This window comes from Benincasa hispida, chromosome 1, assembly GCF_027475165.1.
Source record: "Benincasa hispida cultivar pf3 chromosome 1, pf3_genome.v1.1, whole genome shotgun sequence".
NCBI lineage: Eukaryota > Viridiplantae > Streptophyta > Magnoliopsida > Cucurbitales > Cucurbitaceae > Benincasa > Benincasa hispida.
The window spans coordinates 14,842,704-14,865,319 of record NC_143478.1 but is presented as its reverse complement, the minus strand read 5'-3'; the positions used below and the strand labels follow the sequence as shown (position 1 = coordinate 14,865,319).

The 22,616-nt window shown below is 30.9% G+C and overlaps 3 protein-coding genes across 5 annotated transcripts; 2 read left to right on the top strand and 1 right to left on the bottom strand.

Moving 5' to 3' along the window:
* Nucleotides 1-4,749: 4,749 nt before the first annotated feature.
* LOC120089795 (cotton fiber protein) lies at nucleotides 4,750-5,751 on the bottom strand. The gene has a single exon (XM_039047195.2). The coding sequence runs from the start codon at nucleotides 5,607-5,609 to the stop codon at nucleotides 5,010-5,012; it is 600 nt and encodes a 199-aa protein (XP_038903123.1). The 5' UTR covers nucleotides 5,610-5,751; the 3' UTR covers nucleotides 4,750-5,009.
* Nucleotides 5,752-10,309: 4,558 nt separating this feature from the next.
* LOC120088421 (putative E3 ubiquitin-protein ligase XBAT35) lies at nucleotides 10,310-16,224 on the top strand. 3 transcript variants are annotated; one of them, XM_039045720.2, is made up of 10 exons: nucleotides 10,310-10,573; nucleotides 10,812-11,051; nucleotides 11,146-11,260; nucleotides 11,484-11,564; nucleotides 11,679-11,767; nucleotides 11,870-11,961; nucleotides 12,207-12,288; nucleotides 13,335-13,437; nucleotides 14,725-14,810; nucleotides 15,426-16,224. In XM_039045720.2, the coding sequence occupies exons 2-10, from the start codon at nucleotides 10,950-10,952 to the stop codon at nucleotides 16,050-16,052; spliced, it is 1,377 nt and encodes a 458-aa protein (XP_038901648.1). In that variant the 5' UTR covers nucleotides 10,310-10,573; nucleotides 10,812-10,949; the 3' UTR covers nucleotides 16,053-16,224. The 3 variants fall into 3 exon arrangements, with proteins under 3 accessions (XP_038901648.1, XP_038901631.1, XP_038901640.1); XM_039045703.2 differs by having other exon boundaries at nucleotides 10,413-10,666; XM_039045712.2 differs by having other exon boundaries at nucleotides 10,437-10,577.
* Nucleotides 16,225-20,886: 4,662 nt separating this feature from the next.
* On the top strand, nucleotides 20,887-21,690 carry LOC120067286 (protein LIGHT-DEPENDENT SHORT HYPOCOTYLS 4-like). The gene has a single exon (XM_039018828.2). The coding sequence runs from the start codon at nucleotides 21,068-21,070 to the stop codon at nucleotides 21,614-21,616; it is 549 nt and encodes a 182-aa protein (XP_038874756.1). The 5' UTR covers nucleotides 20,887-21,067; the 3' UTR covers nucleotides 21,617-21,690.
* Nucleotides 21,691-22,616: the final 926 nt, after the last annotated feature.

The following is a 22,616-nucleotide window of genomic DNA, read 5'->3' as shown; positions in this document are numbered from 1 at the left end:
GCTCGATCAGCAAAGGGAATCTTCTTGTCTCAACAAAATTATACACTGCATTTGTTAGAAGATTCTGGTTTTTTAGCTTCTAACCTGTCTTTCGTTCCAATGGATCCTAATGTAAAGATGAATAGTGATGAGGGCTGATTATTAGATGATCCAAGTTTGTATTGTCGGTTGATTAGAAAGATTTTGTACTTGACTATCACTCTTCCAGATGTAAATTTTGCTATTTATAAACTTAGACAATTTGTTGCTAAATAATCGAGGTATTCTCATCTAAATGTTGGTCACACTTTGTTAAGGTAATTGAAGTCTTCTACTAGACAGGGAATGTTCTTGCAAGCTTCTTCTTCTTTCTAGTTTAAAGCATCCTTTGATGCAGATTGGGCTTCTTACCTAGATTCACACAAATCTACTATTGGTTTTTTTTTTTTTTTTTCTTTTGAAGAATCTCTTGTTTCTTGGGAAGCAAAGAAACAAAGCACAATGTCTCGATCGTTTGTTGAGGCAAAATATCGTGCTTTGGCTGCCACGACCAAGAGTTCATTTGATTTAATCAATTGATTTCTGATTTTCAAGTCTCTCCAATGCAACTCTTTTTTTATCTTCTATGATCAATGATGTTGCTATTCACATTGCATCCAATTTGATGTTTCATGTCTTGGGATTGATGCCCTAATTCTTCTAATGATCTCGTAGTTTGTAAACACCTCTGTAAATATATTGTTAATTAATAAAATAAATGTTATTTTATAAATATTTACTCAAATCCAATAAACTAAGATAAATGGTTATTTCATGTAACTTAAGTATGTGTGTGGAGACATACAAGTGGATCATGCCTTAAGTAATAACCTAATTGGTCTGTAGTATAAGGATAAAGGAGGGATATCTTATCATGGTGACACTACGAATATGACCCACTTTGTAGATGTTACAAGTGTTGTAATGCTATAAATGGTCTAATCCTGACCATTCATGTGGAGACATGTGAGTGGGGTATCCTATACAGAGAGTATGTATAAGACCGAACCACGAAATAATTAGTCTCTTTATATAACGCCGTTGATAATTGAGACTTACATTTCACTATGATGATCATAGGTGACATGACCTTAATCTCGAGTGAGTTGGGAACTCCTGCTTATGAGGGTGAACCTTTGATTTATATAGGTGAGAGTGGCCAGATTGCCAACTCAACAAGACTACCATTTTGGGGATTCGTCTGATTGGGGAGCTGGGAACTCAACTACACAAGACAGAATTCATTCCTTCCTCGAAGTAGGGGTAAGTAGATAAATTGCTCCCTTAAAGGCTAATTCCAGGTCTTGAACATAGTGGCCACACCCTCTCTTTGGAAGAGAGGACTCAATCATGGTAGGACTATGACTTATTGTTCATTAAAGAAATCAGTGGTACTTAAGGAGTTAGATGTAACTATAGGGGCAAAACGATAAATTGGCCCAACTGTACTTACGAACGATTTATGAATAGTCATTGCACTGTTGACTGGTTATATCCAATGGATACCGAAATATATCTGTAGTGTGAAAAGTGCAACTGTTAGTCTTTACTGGAGTGACAAACAGTTAACGGATGATGGATCTCGTGATTAAAGAGTTTAGTCAGTTATTCATGTACTATTGGAGCTTCAAGCTACAGATCCATAAGGTTCTCTTGGTAGCTCAATAGGTTCAAGTTGAGAATCAGATTTTAGGTTAGTTTGAAGTCTTCAAATTAACAAGAGGAAGTTTAAATATATGTGATATAATTAAATTAATTAAATTATATGTGATATAATTGATATGATGTATTAGATACATTAATGGGAGGAATTAATATAAATATAATTAATTAAATACCATAACATAGAAAAAGAACTATAGTTTATATGTTTCATATGATAAAATATTAAAACTATAGGTTATAAATATAATATGATAAGTTGGTTATTATATTTATTTATAATATATTAATTATATGATAATTAATTATTAGTTTTCTCTAATAATCGAATTGAGTGGGAGGTATTGAAAGTTTTATGGTAACTGTGAGATAAAAGAAAAATGGTTTTCCAAAATTCAGTTGATGATTCATTTGGAATAATCTCACAAAAAGGCTATCAAGTAAAAATATTTTACTAAACGATAACATAGAAAGCATACACGATCGAGTACTGAGTTTATTATATGATAGTTACTCGTTGACTTGTTGCTCAATGATCGAGTATCAAAGTCCATACGATAGGTTGCTTCTTTCTAAATGATCGATTAGTAAAGTCTATACGATAGACTTCATACATCTCTCACTTACTCGATCGTCTACCTCTTGCTTTCCTCAATCCAAAATCATATAGAGCCCACAACTCCTGGATTCTCATACCGAGAATACCAAGGTAACCATTGTGGTGGTGTTCTAGTTCCGTTTGAGGATCGAGTTAGACTCGATTGGGATCGGGGTTCATTCAGACGTTCGTTGAGATCGAGTTCTGATCGTTGCGTTCAAGTTCGTACTGTTGAACGATTTGTTGAATGATCGAGGGATACTTGAAGAAAGGTTATTCAAAGGTTTGCATACCCTATCCTTTGTTCAGTCTTTTAAATAAGTATTTTGTAATTTTCTGTTTATGCATAATCGTCCCATTTAGACTGTAATTGTTTATGTTCTTTCTCAATGGGATTTAGAACGATCCGCTTCCGCTCACAGGATCTCTAAGTTTAGATTTCCTTCATCATGAGCACACGAAGCACATTCATGAATTAGATTTTCATTTTATTTGTGATTTGTTATTAAAAGCACCGTTAAATTGATGCCCATTCAATTTTGTCTGTAGCTTGTCGATGTGCTTACTAAGCCGCTTTTGCCATCTTCTTTTCTTCCATTGTTATCCAAGATGGGTGTTGTAAACTTTCCCAACTCCATCTTGACGGGATTATTAATTAGAGTTAGTTACATGTTAGTTGGTTTTAACCATTGTATATTAACTTTAGTTACTTTCTAACTCCTATGTAACTGAACATATACATATGTCTTTCTTGTACACTAATAATCAAGGCAGAATAAAAAGTAGACAACAAAGCAAAAAATATCGGTGGTAGGAATATTTGTATGTTTAATTTTCAAAAAATAAAAATAAAAAGACAAATGGTTACCAAAACTCGCCGATAATATTTTATTCAACGACATCCCATGGAGAGAATTTGAACATCTCCGACATTTCAAAATATTGAGGAATATGCATGTGATTCTTGCTTGCTCCAACCTATCGGTTCCATTACAAAGTTGGTATTGCAAGTAAAGGCTTATTCTTTGCCTCTGTGTCTCACCACGTACGCAGACCCATGAAGATCTTCTTTGATCAACTCTATAGGTGTACTTCTACTTCTACTTCTACTTCTAAATATTAACAATGATTTTTTTTCTTAATGTGTATAAATTTTACGTGTTGATAAGCAATTGTTTGAAGAACTTGTTAAAAAAAATAATTTTTTATGTCAATTTAATATATGGTAAAATATTAGTTTTTTAAAAGCACCAATCACAAAAATAAGGTAATACATTTTTGACAAATAAAAGAGTGGATATCAATTATCACAGATCAATTCTAATTACAAAATATTGGCCAAGTTAACGTTTTATTTATTTTCGTTTGGTGTTTTTTTTCTTTTTTTTTCTTTTTTTTTTTTTTTTTTTTTGTTTAAGCGGGAGTTTCTATTTTCATATTTAAGTAAATTACATATAGATAATTTCAAATATTTTTATAACTACGTGGACAAATTATATGATTGTTTAAATTAAGATGTTATTCAGTTCATACCATATTTTAGTGATCTATGTAGTGTGAATTTGCAATAACTTTGTTGATGAAATGTTTTTGAAACAATGAAAGGTACCAATTTAGCTTAATCCAATTAAGTTATTAGGTTTGTATATATCTTAACAAATTGAACTAAGACCACGTTTACCAATTCATAATAAAAATTGTTATAATTATAATTGAATTTCATTGAGCGATCAATCGTAATAGACCCCCATCGCAAAAATAATTAGATCGCTTCTGATCGTATTTACCTAAAATTAAGAATTTTGTCAAATTTATTGTTACTATTATGGTTATCTTTAAGTATAAGAGTCAAACCGTAATGTAACGGTAACAATAATTGGGTCAAGATTCATAGTTTTTTTCTCTGAATTAGTAACAATAATGGTAAGCATAACCATAACCATAACTATAAATACAACATAATTTTCGGATGCAATTCAATTGATCACCTCACGCTTGTTGTTATCTTAATGTAGAATGCTGGTAAATACTAACAAAGGTAAAAAATGGATCCCACTTCTCAAATTACCTTTCATTTATTGCGACACACCTTCCGTAAACATGACCTAAATTCAAAGTTAGCTCTAATGCATGTAAGCGCTTCACCTACAAGTACAATATAGTTTAAAAATGTACCATTGGTGTTTGAATAATTTATTGTTCTAACGTAATTCTTAGCAAGATCTTTCTCCACTGGGAGACTATATCTTACAAAATTTCACTTTAATAGACCCAATGATTTCCAAAAAAAACTTAAGCTACATAAACTAGGTATATGCTTAAATTGACTAGAAGAAAAAAATGTTTTTAAAAAAAAGTCATTTTTATTTAAATCTTTTTGATAAAAATAGTTTAAAAAATAAGGTTTGAATAGGTTTCAAAATAACTTTTGAGTAGTTATTAAACATTTTTGAAATTAAGTACTTGAAATATTATTAAAAGACTATAACTTAGCATAAAATTAAAACCAGAAATTCAGAAAATACATCAGAATATATCTCCACATCAAAATTTTGGAGATCACAAAACAAGCCGAAAAAACCCCTTCAACAGTATATCTTCTATACACTTTACATTCAAGCCACACTGTTTAAAAATAAATAAAATAAAATAAAATAATTTCTTACCTGTAAAAAAGAAAATCAAGATCCATAATTATGAATTATGTATAATCCAAACGAATTCACAAACATCAAGCGGCACTGCGAGCCAACATCTGTTCAAATTCCAGAAGCGATTTCTCCTTCTCAAGAATAATCTCTCGCCGGAATTTTCTTATGAACTCCTCCGCTCGTTCATCCACCGGCCGTAGATGCGGCGACGAAGCCACTACGATTTTCCAAGCATCTTCAATGCTATAAACACTCGTCTCTTCATCCTTCTCCTCTTTCATTACTTCTTTTCCTCTGCTCGTCTCTGTAATTTCACCGCCGGAGCGCTTAGCAATTGGCTCCGGCAGCTCTGCGAAGAGCTCGTCGATGTGGATTGCGGCGAAGTTGTTTGGATTGTGAAGGTGTTGATCGTATTGGTGGAGAATTTGGTTTTGATTTTGATTTTGATTGCGACGGTAATATGGGGAAGGGGATGATTTAGGGCTGAGAAGGCGGCGGCGAAATTTGGAGGGAATTAGCAGGCGGAGGGACCTTTGAACGGCGGAGGTGAGACGGCGCGTGGCTGTGTTGATGGATTTGGAGATATGGAGCGCGTGGAATTTGGATTGTAATGATTTAGTTAGTTTCTTCCATGCTTTTTTCGCCGTACGGAGCTTCTTCTCCATTGTTGAACGAGACATTGCAGAGAGAGAATGCAGAAGAAAATCATTAATGGATGGTTTTTATGGAGATATCAAACGAAAATCCTTTTTCTTTTTCTTTTTCTTTTTCTTTTTTTTCTCAAAGGAAAAAGCAGCGTAGTTGTAAAGCATCACTTTCTTTTAAAATGAGATTGAATAATCAATTTAGTTGGGTTAAAAGAGAAATTAATTTTGGTCCTAACTATTTAGTCCCTCAAACTTTGATTATTACTGATTTAACCCTATACTGTCACTTTTTAGATCTTAAATTTTAGTATATAATGATTTAGTTTTTGTATTTTCAAATTTGTAATAAGACAATTCCTACCATAAAATTTTCATTAAAATTAAATATCAATTTGTATTTTTGACAATATGTAGAGTAGGGGAATTGAAACTGTGACTTCGAGCTAGATAATTCAAACACTAAACTAGCTAGTTGAATTATGTTCATTTTGATAATTAAATATTAGCTTTTATTATTAAACTTTGTGGCTAATAAACATATTGGGTTGTCACTTATTATGTCATTGAGTCTTAGCAATAATTTTTGTAATAGGGACTAAATTGTTAAAAATTTGAAAGTAATACGACTGAACCATGACATACTAAAGTTGAGAGACTACATTATTACAAATTAAAAGTATAACTTCTAAATCATTAAAACTTTAAAGTTGATGGATTAAATTGTTCTTTTCATGAAAATTTAGAGACCAAAAACGAGGGTTTCACTACTTAGGTTTAAAACATTCTAAAATTACTTTTGAAACTTTTTAAGTACATATAAATATTTAGGCACACTGTTTGATACATTTTATGTTTTAAGTTTTAGTTTTAATTTTTGAAATTTATGTTTGTTTTCTTTATTTTCTTACCACGATTTTTACTTTAGTTAAGAAATATTTTAAATTATGAGTCGAACTTCAAAAAATAAAAATAAAATTTTAAAATGTTTTTTTTTATTTTTAAAATTTAGCTTGCTTTTTAAATATATAATTAGTAAGTGTATAACAAAACAAGAAATTTATAAGTAAAAATATTGTTTATAAATTTAATTTTCAAAAATAAAAAACTAATACTAAATGTGTTATCAAAGATGCTTTTGAGATTTATTTCAAACAAACCCTTTGAATTTATAATAGCAAGTAAAACTTTGAATTTCAAAGTTTTCTTTTTCTTAAAAGAAATTAAAAAAAAATTAAGGTTGTATTTGGTTTAATCGAAGATTAAATATTGATAATAAGTTATCTTAAAAAAATAATTCTTCAACAACCACTCAAAATAAATACTTTTCAAAATTTATTTTAAATGATTTTTATCAAAAGGATTTAAATAAAAATAACTTAAAAGAAAATCCACCATGCGATTTTTTCTACTGGAGAAGACAACAGAGACAAATAAAACAGTGGAGTTTATGCTTTCGTGTCTCTCAGTGTGATCAGCACTGGGTGTTTCCGAGTAGTGAGGCTTACACCCATTCGCATTAGTTCATCCAAAGGGTTGAGGTGTGGAGGACATGAACTGCTCGATCGAACTGCTTCGCTCCTCTCCCTATCGGTCAAGCTGCTTCGACACGATTGGTACTGACCACACTAGGTGCTACCGTGATAGCAAGAGAAGCCAGGCGGTGACAATTGAGAGGTTGTCACTAAGCATTCCTAGTCTAATTAAGAAAAAAAAAACAAAACAATGGCAAAATGGAAATTGTTTGCAAAGATGAGGTGTATTTTCAGTGGAAATCCCACTTTCGGCCGAGCCCTGTGTCCATAAAAACACAGCAGACTTGGGTCCTAAGTTCTCGTTCATGTTTTTTCAAAATATATATATAGGAACAATGATAATTGAATGATTAAAAAGTTGACTAAAGCCTCTTCTAAGTTCTACTTGATTCCATGATAATGCCAATTCATATGGTTCACAAATATACACAGTCACACATTTAAAAAAAAAATCATGTTAAGTAAATTGCAATTTTTTAAGATATAAAAAGTTGTTATTATTATTATTTTTTACAACATAAAGGGAATAAAATATCTAACTTTCAACCTGATAATACATTTTGTATTAGCAATATATATATGTATGTATGAAGGGGTATATTATGTAGTTTTAGTAGAAAACCCACATATATTTCTTATTAAATTAACTAGAGACTATCTTTTTTGTTCAATGCTAGTAGGTGGATCCCTCGAAATTTTTTATCATTAAATACATATGTCTTAATTAGTTGAATTGTGCTCAAATTTGACAAATTAATTAAAGATTTACAGTCGACTTAATTTTAAAATGACGAAAATATAAAAAAAATAAAAGTATATTTGATTCTCAAGTGTTGAAGATCCCAAATAAAAGATAAGGAGAGACTTCACGAGCTTCAAAAGATCATATATCGACTACTCTTATATTACCAATTAATTTTGAGATGAAACTTATATTTATTTAATACGGTATTAGAGTTCATGAAGCCCGAATGAGTATTAGGTAAAAAGAAAAGGATCCTAATAAAAAATGGTGAATCCAAAGAGACGATATTTTGAAGAGACATGTTGATGATTCTACATTAAAAAGATAAAGAGATCTTACCATCTTTAAAAAGATACAATCTTTAAAAGAAAATGAAAGAGCTTCTACTACCATACATTCAATTGATTTTGAATGAAGTTCAATGTTTATGTCATTAGAATGATTTCCTTGACATGATATTTTACAACAGTTATATGAATGGATAATCGAATCTCCGACTTCTCGAGAAGAACACGCTAATTACAATATATTATAAAATAGAACTAAAATGGTTTTTTTTTTTCTACACATTAATTATATATGCTACTTATTGATGTAGAAAATTAGGGTTATACGTTATTTGTGTGGCATGTGGGGTGGGGCGGCAAGATATTTGACATTTCAATAAAATTGAAAGAAAAAAAATACTACTTTTAAATGGCAATAAAAAAGCAATATCAATTCTCATCCTCTCTTTTTGTAGCTTTACAGATCATTTGGCAAAGCGAAAGAACCCCTTTTTATTTTGTTAGGATTTTATCCACTTTTTTCTTTTTCTTCTTTCTTTCTAGCTGGCCATTTGTTCCACCAACTAGAAAACCTACAAATATTTAGGTTTAAAATGCTACAATATAAATCATAAATATATGTATATAAAAATTTATTTATATATCAAAACTTCAAAATTTTTACCCTAAAAATGTCAAGGGTTATATATTGAAAAAAATAGTGTTAGGTTAAAAATTGACATAATTTTTTTTTTCTATGATATTAATGAAACTTGGCATCCAATGAGTTTGGTATTTATAGAGATTGAGTAGGTAGATAATGAGTTTCCAATACATTTGGGGATTGTTTGTTTTTGGAGAATGCACATACTCGTTAGATGTTCAAAATTATAGGTATATATCTGGTATCTTAGATAACTATGTTTGTTTTGTAAGAATATTTTTTTTCTAAATATATAGATATATTTTGATAATTGTGTTTATTTCATATGATTCATACTAAAAAAATATCTTAAATTTACATAATGTTCCAAGAATGTTTTACGACTATTTAACAAGGCTGTGTTTGGAATGTATTTTTAAGTGTTTAATTTAAAAAATAAGTCATTTGAAAAAAAATTAAAGTGGCAACCACTTAAAATAACTTTTGAAGTGTATTTTCAACCTTTCTTTTGTCAAAAGTGTTTAAATAAAAATAAATTTATTGACAAAATAATTTTTCTCAAGTTAATTCAAACGGACTCTAAGTTATAATTAATTTAATATATTTTGAATTTATATAATAGATTTATTTTTATTAATTAATATAATTTAAAAATATTTTTATAGGTTATTTTTCTCAACAAAGTAATACTTAATAATTTAAGTTCTTCTTTATAAAATAAATATCAATTTAAAATTTAAATTTGAATATCTTACTAAAATGTTAATAATTAATAACAAGTACGATATAACCAAAAATGGGTGATATATATGGTCAATAATATTTAATTTAATTATATAATGCCCATAAAGAAGAGTGAATATATATATATATATATAAAATAAAGGACAAAAAACTAAAATAGGGTTGCCCTTAGCACGAGAATGTGGAAAACTCATGTTTCAAGAAGGCGTCCAAAAATCTCAAGATGTCCTCAGTAAAGGCATCCTAGAATGCCCAGGAATCTCTATACAGTATTGCAAAACAAACGTGATAATCTAGATGTCCAATCCATGGGAATCTAAGATGTCCCACGAAGCAAATGACTCCTTACTGAATTCTATGATTTCTATTTGGTTTCTTTTGCATTTTGCTCAAATATCGAGAAAGATGGTAAAGATAAGAAAATTATCAGTTTTCTTAGTTCAACAACATAGAGTTGGGAGGTTCAAACTTTCGACCTTATGAAAGAATAGGTTCTTAAACCAAGTGAGATCTAAGAATTTTAGAAGAACCATTTAAAACCAATTTGTTAATTGTTTGCTTTTCTAAACTTCTTAATCTAAATAGCATAGTCGATGCCAAAATTTTGGCTGCCTAGCTGAGCTTATTATGTAAGAAAATGAGAGGGAAAATACAGAAAGTACATCAGTGGGCTACGAAATACCCAATGGGCCTTCTTAAGCTTTCGTCGGCCCAACTCATAGGAGCTCCTTTAAAAAGCCCATCACCGTTCGCTTTATCATCCGTTAACGAGTCGACTTGTCGTAAATATTCAGCGACGAAACCAAGTCCATCCTCCCTAAGTCAACGGGATTTCAAAATGGTCAAGGAAGAAGATTAACTGGCGTAAGACGACATGTCGTTCACGTGACTGATAATCCACTTCATGATCGACGATATTTTTTCTCGGGCCCCCTACAATCGGTCTCCGTCACAGAAGCTTCTTTGGTTTTTCGTAAGGTTTCCTCAGAAAATCCAGGAACGACATATCGTGCGAAATTCCATTGAAATTCATTCTCAGAAACAGGGTAGGTAAGGGATAACATCAAGGTCTGGATTATTTGACTTTTGCGTTTCATCTTTATTCGGAACTCTTATCGGTTAAGAAATTGGAATCCATCGTAAGCATCTCTTGTTTTTCTCTTTTGATTTTTGGGCAAAAAAATGCGATTGGTTTCTCTTAATTATTCTTCGGCCCCAAGTATTAGATCGATTTAACCTGAAATGCTCCATTGACTTGGTTCCATCGTTGTTCTGCTCTTTCAGGGCTGGGAGTTTGGGCTGCTCCCATTGCTGCGGAGGGGTCTTGAATTGAATTTTCCAGGGAGATTTTCAGGCCAAATTCGGGTTTTTCTTTCAGCCCTGATTAAACTTGTTAGATTAATTTTTGTGGGTCGTACTGAAATGGGGCAACAACAATCGAAAGATGAATTGTTGTACCAGCAAGTTAGCTATGGAAACACAGAAGGGATTAAAGCCCTTTGCCGAGAGGGTGCAGGCCTTGAGGTTCTTATTGAATTTTTCTATCGTTTTTTGTTATGTTAAAAGTGTGATTATTTGCATATGGTGCTGCTGTTCTTACTTTCATTAATATGTACAGTGGATTGATAAGGAGGCGAAAACCCCTTTGATTGTGGCCTGCATGAGTCCTGAGCTTCACAATGTTGCGAGAACTTTGATAGAACTTGGTGCTAATGTTAATGCGTATCGGCCTGGTAGTTTTCTTTTTTATTACAACCGTATATTCAAGTATGTTGTGTAAAAATCTTTCTTTTCTTTCTTGATGTTATACATTTTGCTTATCTGGGTGTCTCAGCAACATAACTTCCATGTGGTTTCTTTTCACTGCATTTTGGTGGTGCATTTAGTGTTAAGTTCCTCTTTACTCTCAACTTGAGCTCTGCTTTGGTTAGCCTAACCCTTTTCAATGCATTTTAGGGCGTCATGCTGGCACTCCTTTACATCATGCAGCTAAAAGAGGTCTTGAAAATAATGTCAAGTTACTCCTTTCTCATGGAGGTTTGTTTTACTCTCTCCATATCAACACAATGTTCCTTTCAATATTTGTTTACAAGTATGTTTGGTAAGTCTTTTTCATGGAAGTGTAATGGATACCTTTGTCATAATTTGCAGCAAATCCTTTGATCATAAATGATGATTGTCAAAGTCCTCTTGATGTTGCTAGAGCAAAAGGTCATAGCAATGTAGTTCGAACAATCGAGGTTTGTTTACCTTGTAACTCTATTTAAATTCCAAATAGATTTTAGTTGAACCCGTGGTTTCAAGATGATTATTGCAACTTATGCTTCAAGAGTTGTTTGTAGAGTCATATTTGTTTGTTCTCGGGTTGGTTGCGGGAATTTTATGGACCAGGATTTTTGGAACTACTGGCTCCTCAATTGGTCTCAAGGAAAGTGTAAGTACTTTATTCCTATCCTATAATCCTAAATTTAAGTTTGTTCTTTTCCTAGTTCTATCCGATGTATGCCTTTTCAATTACCATGCAGTAAGTTCCAACATGACTTGATGACTTGTTTTCTTTCTCTTCTTTCTCTCTCTTTTTATTTTTTTTGACAAAATTTTCATGATTGATGGTAACTTCTATTTCTGTTCAAACTCTGAGTATATTTTTCTTGGCAAATATGTAAATTCCAATTGCAGTTGGGCTGTTATTTTACCATGTGGGGCGAGAAACCTTACAAAGCCTTTCAAGCTGGAGCTTGCAATCTACGCAACTCTACAGGTATAGCACATAATATTGACACCATTCTGCAGATTAGGATGTTTAATGTTATTTAATAGGTTTTAGTAACTAAAATTTTCCCCTTCATGTGTCCATTGCAATCAAGAAATTTTAAACGGCTAGCTTTTTGCATGATATTGCCAGGGATGAAAACAAAAAAAGTATGATCACCTCCGTTTTATGTGTTATCTTTTGCTAGTTCTGGACTTGAGACGACATTGCGACAATAATTTTGTCTATCACTTCTCTAGCTTTCATATTCCAAACTTATTGTGCCCCCTTTAACCACGTAACTTATCATGCAAGTGTACAATTTATTTAGAAAATCTTAAGGGGCGTTTGGGGCAATGAGTTAGTTATTATAGTCCTAGGTTATGATAGTTTGTGTTTGGGGTATAGATTATTTTAGTTTGGATTATAATAGTATGTGTTTGAGGTGTAAACTATTTTAATTTGAAAAGGAAATAATAAACACCGTAGCAAATAATAAAAAAATGATGAATGTAAAATAGTAAAAACTGTAGTAAATTGGGATTTTGAAATAGTGTTGACCGTAGATTAGAGGTTTTGAAATAGTTTTTACTGTAGTAAGAGATGGTTATTATATTTTTGTGATAATCCTTGCCCCAAACGCTCCCTTAGATTTCCTTTTTTGTTTGTAATAAGCAGTGGTACTAGTCCCATTTGAAGTCCCCGGTCCTTCATAGCATTTACTATGTAGTAGATTCTTACAAGGTGGAGTGGAAGTGGATGTGATCCAATTAGTACTTTATCTGACTGATGTATTTATATTTTCTGTTGTCTCTTGTCCTTGGCAACCTTTTGGTGTCGTCCATTTTTATAATAATGGTCCACTGGACAAACTCACCGCCTTCTTTTTTTTTTTTTTTTTTTTTTTTTTTGTACATTCTCTTACAGTGAGGGATTGGTTATTCATCCCACTCTCTCCTTGATCTTATATGTTGAAGATGTATGATGAAGTTATATCGCCGTAGGGTATCTTATGTTTATGATTTTGTTGTGTAATCCTTCTTTGTAAATGATAGGATGCTCAACCACGTATTGTTGTTCCACTGTGGCGAGCCGATTTGGAGGAGACAAAGTTACAGCATTCTGATCCATCGGTTATGATTGTGGATAATGCCGCAAGTAAGTCATAACTCTATCTTGGTCATCTTGGGACTCAATACATTCATTTCATTATTGCCTTTACATAAATAGCCGAGCACAATCCTTATAAACAGAGTGGAAAAGACATTATAACTCCCAACTTTCTACTGGTGAGCTATGGGGTTAAAACATTATATTTGTATAATGACTGTAATTTATTTATTTCTCCCAAACTTGTATGGGAAAATTGTCAGAAATAGCACCTTCAACTTTCCATCTTTCACTTTTTCTTCCCTAAAAAAACTAGCACGTTTTTTTTATCAAATCTTATACCAAATTTTATATATTTTCAAATTTTCTCCAAATTCGGTTATCTTTATCGAATATTATGTCCAAATTTGATTATCTTTATCGAATATACAATTAGATTGTTTTAGATGGATGATTGTATTTTGATTTTTAAATTTTGCAAAAAAAAAAAAAAAAAAAAAAAAAAGTAAGATGTGGAAAATATATAAAATCTTGATATTAATCTGTCCGAGAATTCATCGACCTTGGTGTTAACTTGCCTGAGATTCATACCGGGATTGTATATATTTTTCATATTTTATCTTTTTTTAAAAAAAAAAATTAATTTTTCCAAAAATTTAAAAATCAAAATCAATCACTTGAGATCCATCTAAAAAATTCATTTGGTTATTTGGTAAATTGATTTGGAAATTAGAAATTGGATTAAAGATTTAACAAATCACATAAAATTTTGATATAATATTTGGTAAAGATAATCGAATTTGGGAAAATTTTAAAAATATATAAGATATGGCATAAGATTTAGGAAGGTCACATCATATTTTGAAAAAATTAGTAAAATTTATCTCTCCGAGATGTACCGAGAAAGACCCAAAAAGGCCAAAGTAATCGATAAGTTAGAAATTTTTTTTTTTTTTTAATTTAAATCTTGGTGGTCGATCTCGTCGGAGATGGATTGAGAAAAACTATTTGAATGAGTTTTCAATAGGGGTGAGGTGAAAACTTTAAAGGTGTTATTTCGACAATTCCCCCCTTGTATTCCATGGTAAACATTACCAAGAGACTTGGGATTTTGGAGCATCCTTCGAACTCAAAGATCTCTTTTATTTGTTAATGACTTTGATCTTGTACTTTGTCGGTCTCCTTTGCCTTCATAATGAAATAATACTCTCCTACATCCGAGGAATGACTAATTTCATTTTTTTTAATATACAAGGAACTCCGTTCTTGACTTAATCTTTGTTTGTTGTTTTGAACTCACTATAATTATTATTTGTCTGTTTTTCTTTCCTCAAGAAACTCGCTTGAAACTTGCTTCTGGGAATGAAAATGACAAGGAACAACTTCAGTGGTTTTGCAATGCATGCAAAGGAATTCCTTCGGTATATGTCCTTTCTCTTCCGTTCTTGGCCCATGGTGAAGATACATAATAGATTTATGTAGTTTTTTTTTTGCCCTTGTTCTGTGCATGTTTATGAGCCTTTTCGTGTGGACTACTTCAGATAATTGAGTTTGTTACCTAGCCTATCCTTTCCATGGCTTATATTTGTGATCTTAGAATTTTTTAACTGACCGTTTCTCTGCATGACTTATGTTGATATTAACATCAAAAATAGGAATCATGATTTTTTTTTTTTTGGTATCCGTAAGTGTTTAGGCTAGGCTTATCAACTAATTTCATGGACAATTTATCTAACCTTACAACATTTGGATATCAAAGAAACTCGTTAGATATTAAAACCTAGATAGACAGACACTATGGTTAATCTCCAAGATGGTTGATTAGGGATCTAATTTATTAAGTTATGAACACTTTGCCAATGCCACCTTGAATTTATACTATGCAATCTCTTGAAATATTTTTTTCCCAATATTTTCATAACAAAGAAAGCAAGGGGGGATCGGCTGATGGATTAGGTCTCTTGTAGCTTGTGTTAGCCTTAAGTAAGAAGGTCGAGTACAATTGCAATAACCTAGAATTTGTTGGAATATTTCAGATGATGCACCCGACATTTATGAATGGTACCCATGGTTCGGGTGTTTCGGCAACTGCACCACTGGACTCAGAAGATGTGGAGCTAGCCATGGCGATTAATGCTTCCATCCAGTCAGCTATCCATGGGAGACCACCCATTCCTGATCCCCATCCAAGTTCTGAAGCAAGTACCTCTAGTAGCCATACAGGTCCAGTTGAACCGACAACACATCCTACAAAGTTAGTCACTGAAGAATCAGAAGTGCATGAAGCTGGCCAGAGCAGCACTTCAAACGAACATCCTCAAATCCAGATTAACAGTATCCCTCCAGATGCTGTACCTTCAGCTCCATTGGCAGCAGATGAGATTCTGGACGATGGTGTGATTCACTATCCTTCGATCGATTCAAGTCCAATTGAGTTATCTCAAACTGCTCAGAACGGTCCCTTACAAGCGGGTGAAGGAAAAGAGGAAACAAGTTCTTCGTCCTGTATCATATGCTTGGATGCCCCTATTCAAGGAGCCTGCATTCCATGTGGACATATGGCTGGGTGCATGGATTGCTTGACCGAAATCAAGTCCAAGAAATGGGGTTGCCCTGTTTGTCGCGCCAAAATTGACCAGGTTGTCAGATTGTATGCTGTATGAGTCCGGAACGGTGAATTATACTGTGAGTAAACTCTTTAAATGTACAGTTCCTGTTTATATAATTTTCAAGATATATAAACCAATGTATTTTATCTGATTGGGTGGACACAAGAGGTAATGTAATTTGAATACAATTTATCAATATCCCTTAAACAGCGCAGATATTCTTGAAGCCCCAATTTGCAGGTTCTGGGTTTCTGTTTCCGTTCCCCTTTTTTGTTTCTGGATTCCTATTTCCTCTTTTTTTTAGAACAAGAAAAACATGTTTGATGACTATTCTTATTTATTTGTTTCTTGAAAAAAAAGAGAAGCAAGAACAAAATTTTTTTGATAACTAATCTTATTTCTTGTTTCTTATATTTTTTTCTTTACATTTTTTTTTCATATTTTATACTTTAAATATAATTTAATTATATATACAAAAAAAATATATGGCATGCATTAAAATATAAAAATTAATTATCAAATACACATATATTCGGATGTAAAATTAATAACAATAATAAAATTGTTTCTATCATTTATATGTTACCAAAATTTGATTTATAATATTATTTCCCACTCAAGTCATTTATTTTAAATTTTAAATGATGTAGACTCAATCTAATTTAATTATATTATTATGTAAATGTTGAAATTTATATATTGTAAAATTGTAACTAGTTTCATATGTAAGAAAAATAAAAATAAAATTTCATATTGCAAAATTTAAAATTTAAAATTAAAAAAATATTTATATATACATCGAAAAGGAAAATTATTTTAAATGACAAAATCGTTGAAAATATTTATAAATAATAGCAAAATATCATCGTCTATTTGTGATAGAGTACTATAAGGGGAAACTAGTGTATTTTGGGATGCTTCCTTACATTTTAGAAACAACTTTAAATAAAATAAAGAATGGAACAGGAGATATTACTTTTTGTAGTTCCTCAATTTTGATCTCATTTTTAGGAACGTTTCTCAAATTTTAAGAACAAAAAACAGAAATAGTTATCAAACAGATTATTTCTTTTAAAAAAAAATGAGAAACAGAAATAGAAAACAAAAAAACGAAAACGTTATTAAACGACGATGGGACTACAAGGCTCAAACTGAAGAGAGACATGATACCCTGTTGTTTACTTTGCTTTGTCTTGTTTAGGAATCAAAGAGAGAAGGATAATGCTTGCTTAATTGTGCTTCATTTTTCCACTACCCATATCTTGATTTTGATCTTCCACAGGTATATTTGCTAGTTTAATCCTCGATTTAAAGAACAAAGCTTCAATATCAATTGTGTTCCATTGGAATATTAGCTGGATTATTTAGTTATAACTGATAAGACAGTACTTTGTTAACGATTATTCTGCTTTACTTCAAACAATGTGAAGAACAATTCTCGAAATGTATTCAGATTATATATATTATATATATTTGTTGGATTAATTAGTTGTTAAAGTACTGACAATTATGTTTAGGTTAAATTATCAATGTGGTCGTATGGTTTGCCTAATAGTCTCCATGATAGTTACTATTTTTATCCATTTTATCATGCTAGAGACTCAAAATTCTAACTTTTCAAACTATATGGATTAAATTTTAATTTCTTTTTCAAATTATAAGGATCAAATTTATAATTTAACCTTATTTTTACTGGTATAATTAATTCATTTTTTAAACTAGGTTAATTCATTTTAGAACATTTTAATTTGTAAATAATGATTTTTAAGGTCAAAGTGAACTTAATTTAATGGTATTGGCATGTTCTCCGATCTAGATCGGATGTTCAATCTCCCACTTACCATTGTTATACAAAAATAATAATAATAATAGTAATTTTAATGTGTAGTAGATTCCTCGATTAGAATTCTTAAAAATAGTTCTAAAAATAAAAGTAGAAAGCTACTTCAAGAAAGTAATTCAAATAGCTCTTTACTTATTTAGATTTTAAAAATTGGCTAAAGTTATAAAAATGCATTATAAAAGTAAAGGGCAATTGTTGTCCACAATAAGCTTGTTTCTAAGAGCTAAAAAGCAACCATAATTCACAATCCAGAAAATGATATTCTGGATCAAGCGGATATCAAGGGCAAGAGCTCATCTCTACTGAGTTTTGTATTTTTAGTATATTCAGATATTAAATTTGAAAATTTTATATCCTGTTAATCATTTTATTTTTTATTTTTTTAAAAAAAAAATTAAACTTATGAACACTACTTCCATCTCTAAATCTCTCCATTTATTATCTACCTTCACCAATGATTTAAAAAATTAAGTCAAAAGTTGAGAATTAAAAAAAAATAGTTTTTAAAAAGTTGTTTTTGTTTTTAGAATTTAGCTTAAAATTCAACCATTATACTTAAGAAAGATGCAAATCATAGTAAGAAAATAGACTTAGTTTTTTTTTTTTTTTTTAAAAAAAAACCAAATAGTTACTAAACGAGTCCTTAAATGTATGATTTTTTTATAAAAAAAAATAAATACTTGAATAATTATAGTATTTCATGTTAGCTAAGCAATGCTTATATTAACTATCACAAAACACACGTTTAAAAACATGAAATACAAGTCAGTTAACCAAGTTTCTTTTAAAAGAATTGAGATCTTGGTCTAAGAATTTACAGTTTTGTACCTTGTTCAGAATCACAACACTACAACCACTTTTTCTTTTCCTTAGTTTTTATCTTTATTTTCAGCTTTATATATTACATGCCAAGTTGGGTAAATTTTTCTTACAAAAATATTATGAAATATAATTGTAAGTTTGATTGCTGCTTTTAAAGAAAGAGATTCCTAGGAAACTTGCACTTTTGAAGAAGCAATTCCTTAAAAAAAGAAAAAGTTAAGTAAATGTATACTTTCTTTTTCTTGCCCAAACAAGAAAGTAATAAACGTTTACATTATTTTCAATGAAAAATCTTGAAGGAATATCAGATGGCAACAAACAGATTTTAGTCCATAATTACCCAAATTTGGACAAAGCTAGAGTGGTATAGATTTACGACGTGTTTGGATGATATTTTTAAGTGTTTAATTTAAAAAATAAAATTAGTTTAAAATATCAAAATATTTAAATAAAAATGAGTTTTTTTTAACACTCCAAACGATCTTACGATACACCATAATGAGTTTTTTTTTCTCTACCTTTTAATTAATTATTAATGGTAAATTAGTAGATAAAAAAGATGTAAAATAAAAATGATGGAAGAAAGCGAAAAATGGTTCAATGGAAAAAGGTACAATCCATTGAGTGGAAAGGGAAGATGATGACACAACATCCTGTCATTATTATTATTATTATTATTATTATTATTTTTCCTTTTTTCCCTTTCCTTCTTCAAGCAATTTTAAACTTTTCTTTTTCTGGCAAAGTATTGAATTGCAATTTTTAACATCTTATTCTATAAATAAAAGACCTATTATTATTATTTTTCTAATCTAGAATGTTGAACTATATACACTATACATAGCATAGTATACTATATAGATACTAATTTATACGACGGACTATCGTTTTATTCTTTACCACTAAGAGAAAGGATTGAAAAACACAAAATAAACATATTCTTTTCTCATTTTTCAAAAAGTTTAAAAATGACATCAAATATTTTTACCTGTGCAGTAGGTAACTACTATTCTTTGAAAGAAATCAAATATTAATAATAATTTAAAAGCTAAATTATAAAATATTCTTAATGTTTACTATTACTTTCTAAAATATTCATATTCTTATCGATATTATTATGGTCTCCTACTAATATTTTAAAATTTCTATCGAAGTATATATATTTAATAATGTTGAATGAAAATTGAAATTTGGAATGGTGTTATGCCAAGGAGGTGATCAAGAACAGAAAAAAAAATTTAGATTTTCACACATGGCAGATGTCATAACCACAAAATTCCAGGTCTCTATTTTCACCGTACATTCTAAACCATATTTTTTATGGTCTAAGGTTTTTGAAATGTTAACAAAAAGTCAATGGTAATATTATAATATTTGAAAAAAATTGTGAGTAGATTTTAAACAAATGACGAAGTTTAGAGTATTTTTTAGAGCAATACATATGTGGATACATCATTCTTTATGTATTCTACTCTCATCACATATACACACAAAAAAATCGAAAAAATGTGTCACATAACAAATTATAATTGAAAATTTTGGTGAGATATACAAATGGTTGTAGCTTGGTATGCACATAAGTATAAAAACACACATATATATATTAGGTTAAAAACATTATTAGTCTCTAAACTTTCATATTTCTTTTTCTCTTCCTTCATTACCTACTAAGGTTTCGAACATATGGTCAGATGGTTGGATTACATTTTAGTCCACTCTCTAAACCAACAAGCTATGAAACCATTCGATAATCTTTAAACTTTCATAAAATTAATAATTTAGTCTTCAAGCTATAATTGGTAACAATTTGGTCTATGTGTTTTAAAATTTGTAATAATTTAGCCCTTAAACTTTAATGAGTGACAAATTAGTCGATGTGCTTTACAATTCCCTCTTGTGAAAAATATTATTAAGATACAAAAAAAAAACTTAAACATGTAAATTATTGATAAACAGATTGAAATCAAATTTATTTTTAAAACTGAGCCGTTATGTAATACAAGTCAATACTTAATTTTGATGAAATTTTTCATGACATGAGCTAAATTGTTACTCATTAAAATTCAAGACTGAATTACTAGAAATTTAAAAGTACATAATCTAAATATTTATCAACTAAAGTTTGAAAACTAAATTGTTAAAAAATTTGTGGATCAAAAATACTTTTTACCATTTTTTGTTAGTGAATTGAAAGAGAAAAACCGACACCGACCAGTGTGAGAAGAGAAAGGAATATTTTGGGGAAACCGACGTCGTACAAGGACAAAACCAAAATCTGTATGTTTTGAATGATTTATAAATCAGAATAAAGTATATAAAGAGAGGTCTAACCAATTTAATTCCCCACGTTACGCCCTTCACTCTTTTTCCTTCTCAAACCTTCAATTTATTAACCTCTATTTTTATGGATTCTCAAAACGACACCGTTGAAGCCGCACCATCCCCATCTTCCACGACTCTAAGCCGCTACGAGAATCAAAAGCGTCGCGACTGGAACACGTTCGGCCACTACATAACCAACCACACCCCACCTTTAGCTTTGGCTTGCTGCAACGGCGCCCACGTGGTCGAGTTCCTCCGCTACCTAGACCAGTTTGGCAAGACCAAGATCCATTCCAACCTCTGCCCTTTCTTTGGCCACCCCAGCCCTTCGGGCCCATGCTCCTGCCCCTTACGCCAAGCATGGGGCAGCCTCGACGCGCTTGTGGGCCGCCTTCGGGCTGCCTATGAGGAGCACGGTGGGAATGCTGAGTTCAACCCTTTTGGGGCTCGCCCCGTGCGCCTCTATTTGCGTGAGGTCCGAGATTTGCAAGCTAAGGCTAGAGGGATTAGTTACCAGAAGAAGAAGAAGCGGAAGCTGTCGTTGAGTCCGCCGCCGCCACGGCAGCATGCGGCTGTGTTTGGGGCTGCTAGCAGTAATGGTGAAAGTACAATAAGCCAGTTGAAGTTATAAACTATATAACTAAATTAAAGCTTTTCATTTACTGAAGAATGAAATATAATTACCTAAATGGTAATTATTTATTATTCATTGTCTACACTCTGCACCAATATCTTTCTCCTTTCACCAACTACATCTTGTATTTCTCCTTTTGATCTTCCCCCATTTTCTTCTCCAATGCAAGAATGACACGTAGTGTAGTTGAAATGATTAAATATAGTTTAAAGGAAAAATGAAGCTTGAGATTGGTATAATTGAGAAATGATATGACATGGGACAGTAATTACTATTTTTTCTTTTTCATTTTTTTTTAAAGTTTGGATTTCTATCCTAGCAATTGAAATTGATTAATCACAGTTGGAGGTGGGAGGTCACAAAGAGAATGAGAACTTGAGAGAGAGGGAATTAAAGTTAAAATTGGTCAAACCTACACCAATATATTTATGGTAGAGTTTTTAATGAGTTTACTATTTAAAGGAAATTTATAAGGTTTTATGGAAATATAAACAGTAAACAAGTTTTAAAAATAGTCAATTAAAACTGAGAAGAATTTATGGGGCTCATTGATTATGGATTTTCTCAAATGATTTACATATAATATTGAAGGTTTTTTCCCAGTAGAATTATATATATTATTAGTTTGTAGTTTCAAAATTGTGAGAGAAAAGTTTATGGAAAATATATTATTTTATATGCTAAGTTACATTTATGATAAAAAAAATTGAAATAAAATAGACAATATATATATATTGAAACTCTCTTTCAAGGTTCTCTAATTGATTTTTAGAGCGTATTTCGGTCTACACTCATCTTATGTAGCCCACTCAAATGTTCAATCACAAGTTATCATATAATAATTTTTTTTTAAAAAATATTTTCCACCTTTATTATTGAAGGAAGTACATGGAAATGACTCAAATAATATGCATTGTCAAACTCACCCAAGAATTAAGGGAGCATTCATTGTTTTATTATTTTGGGGAAGGACTTAACTTATTTGGAAACAAAATTG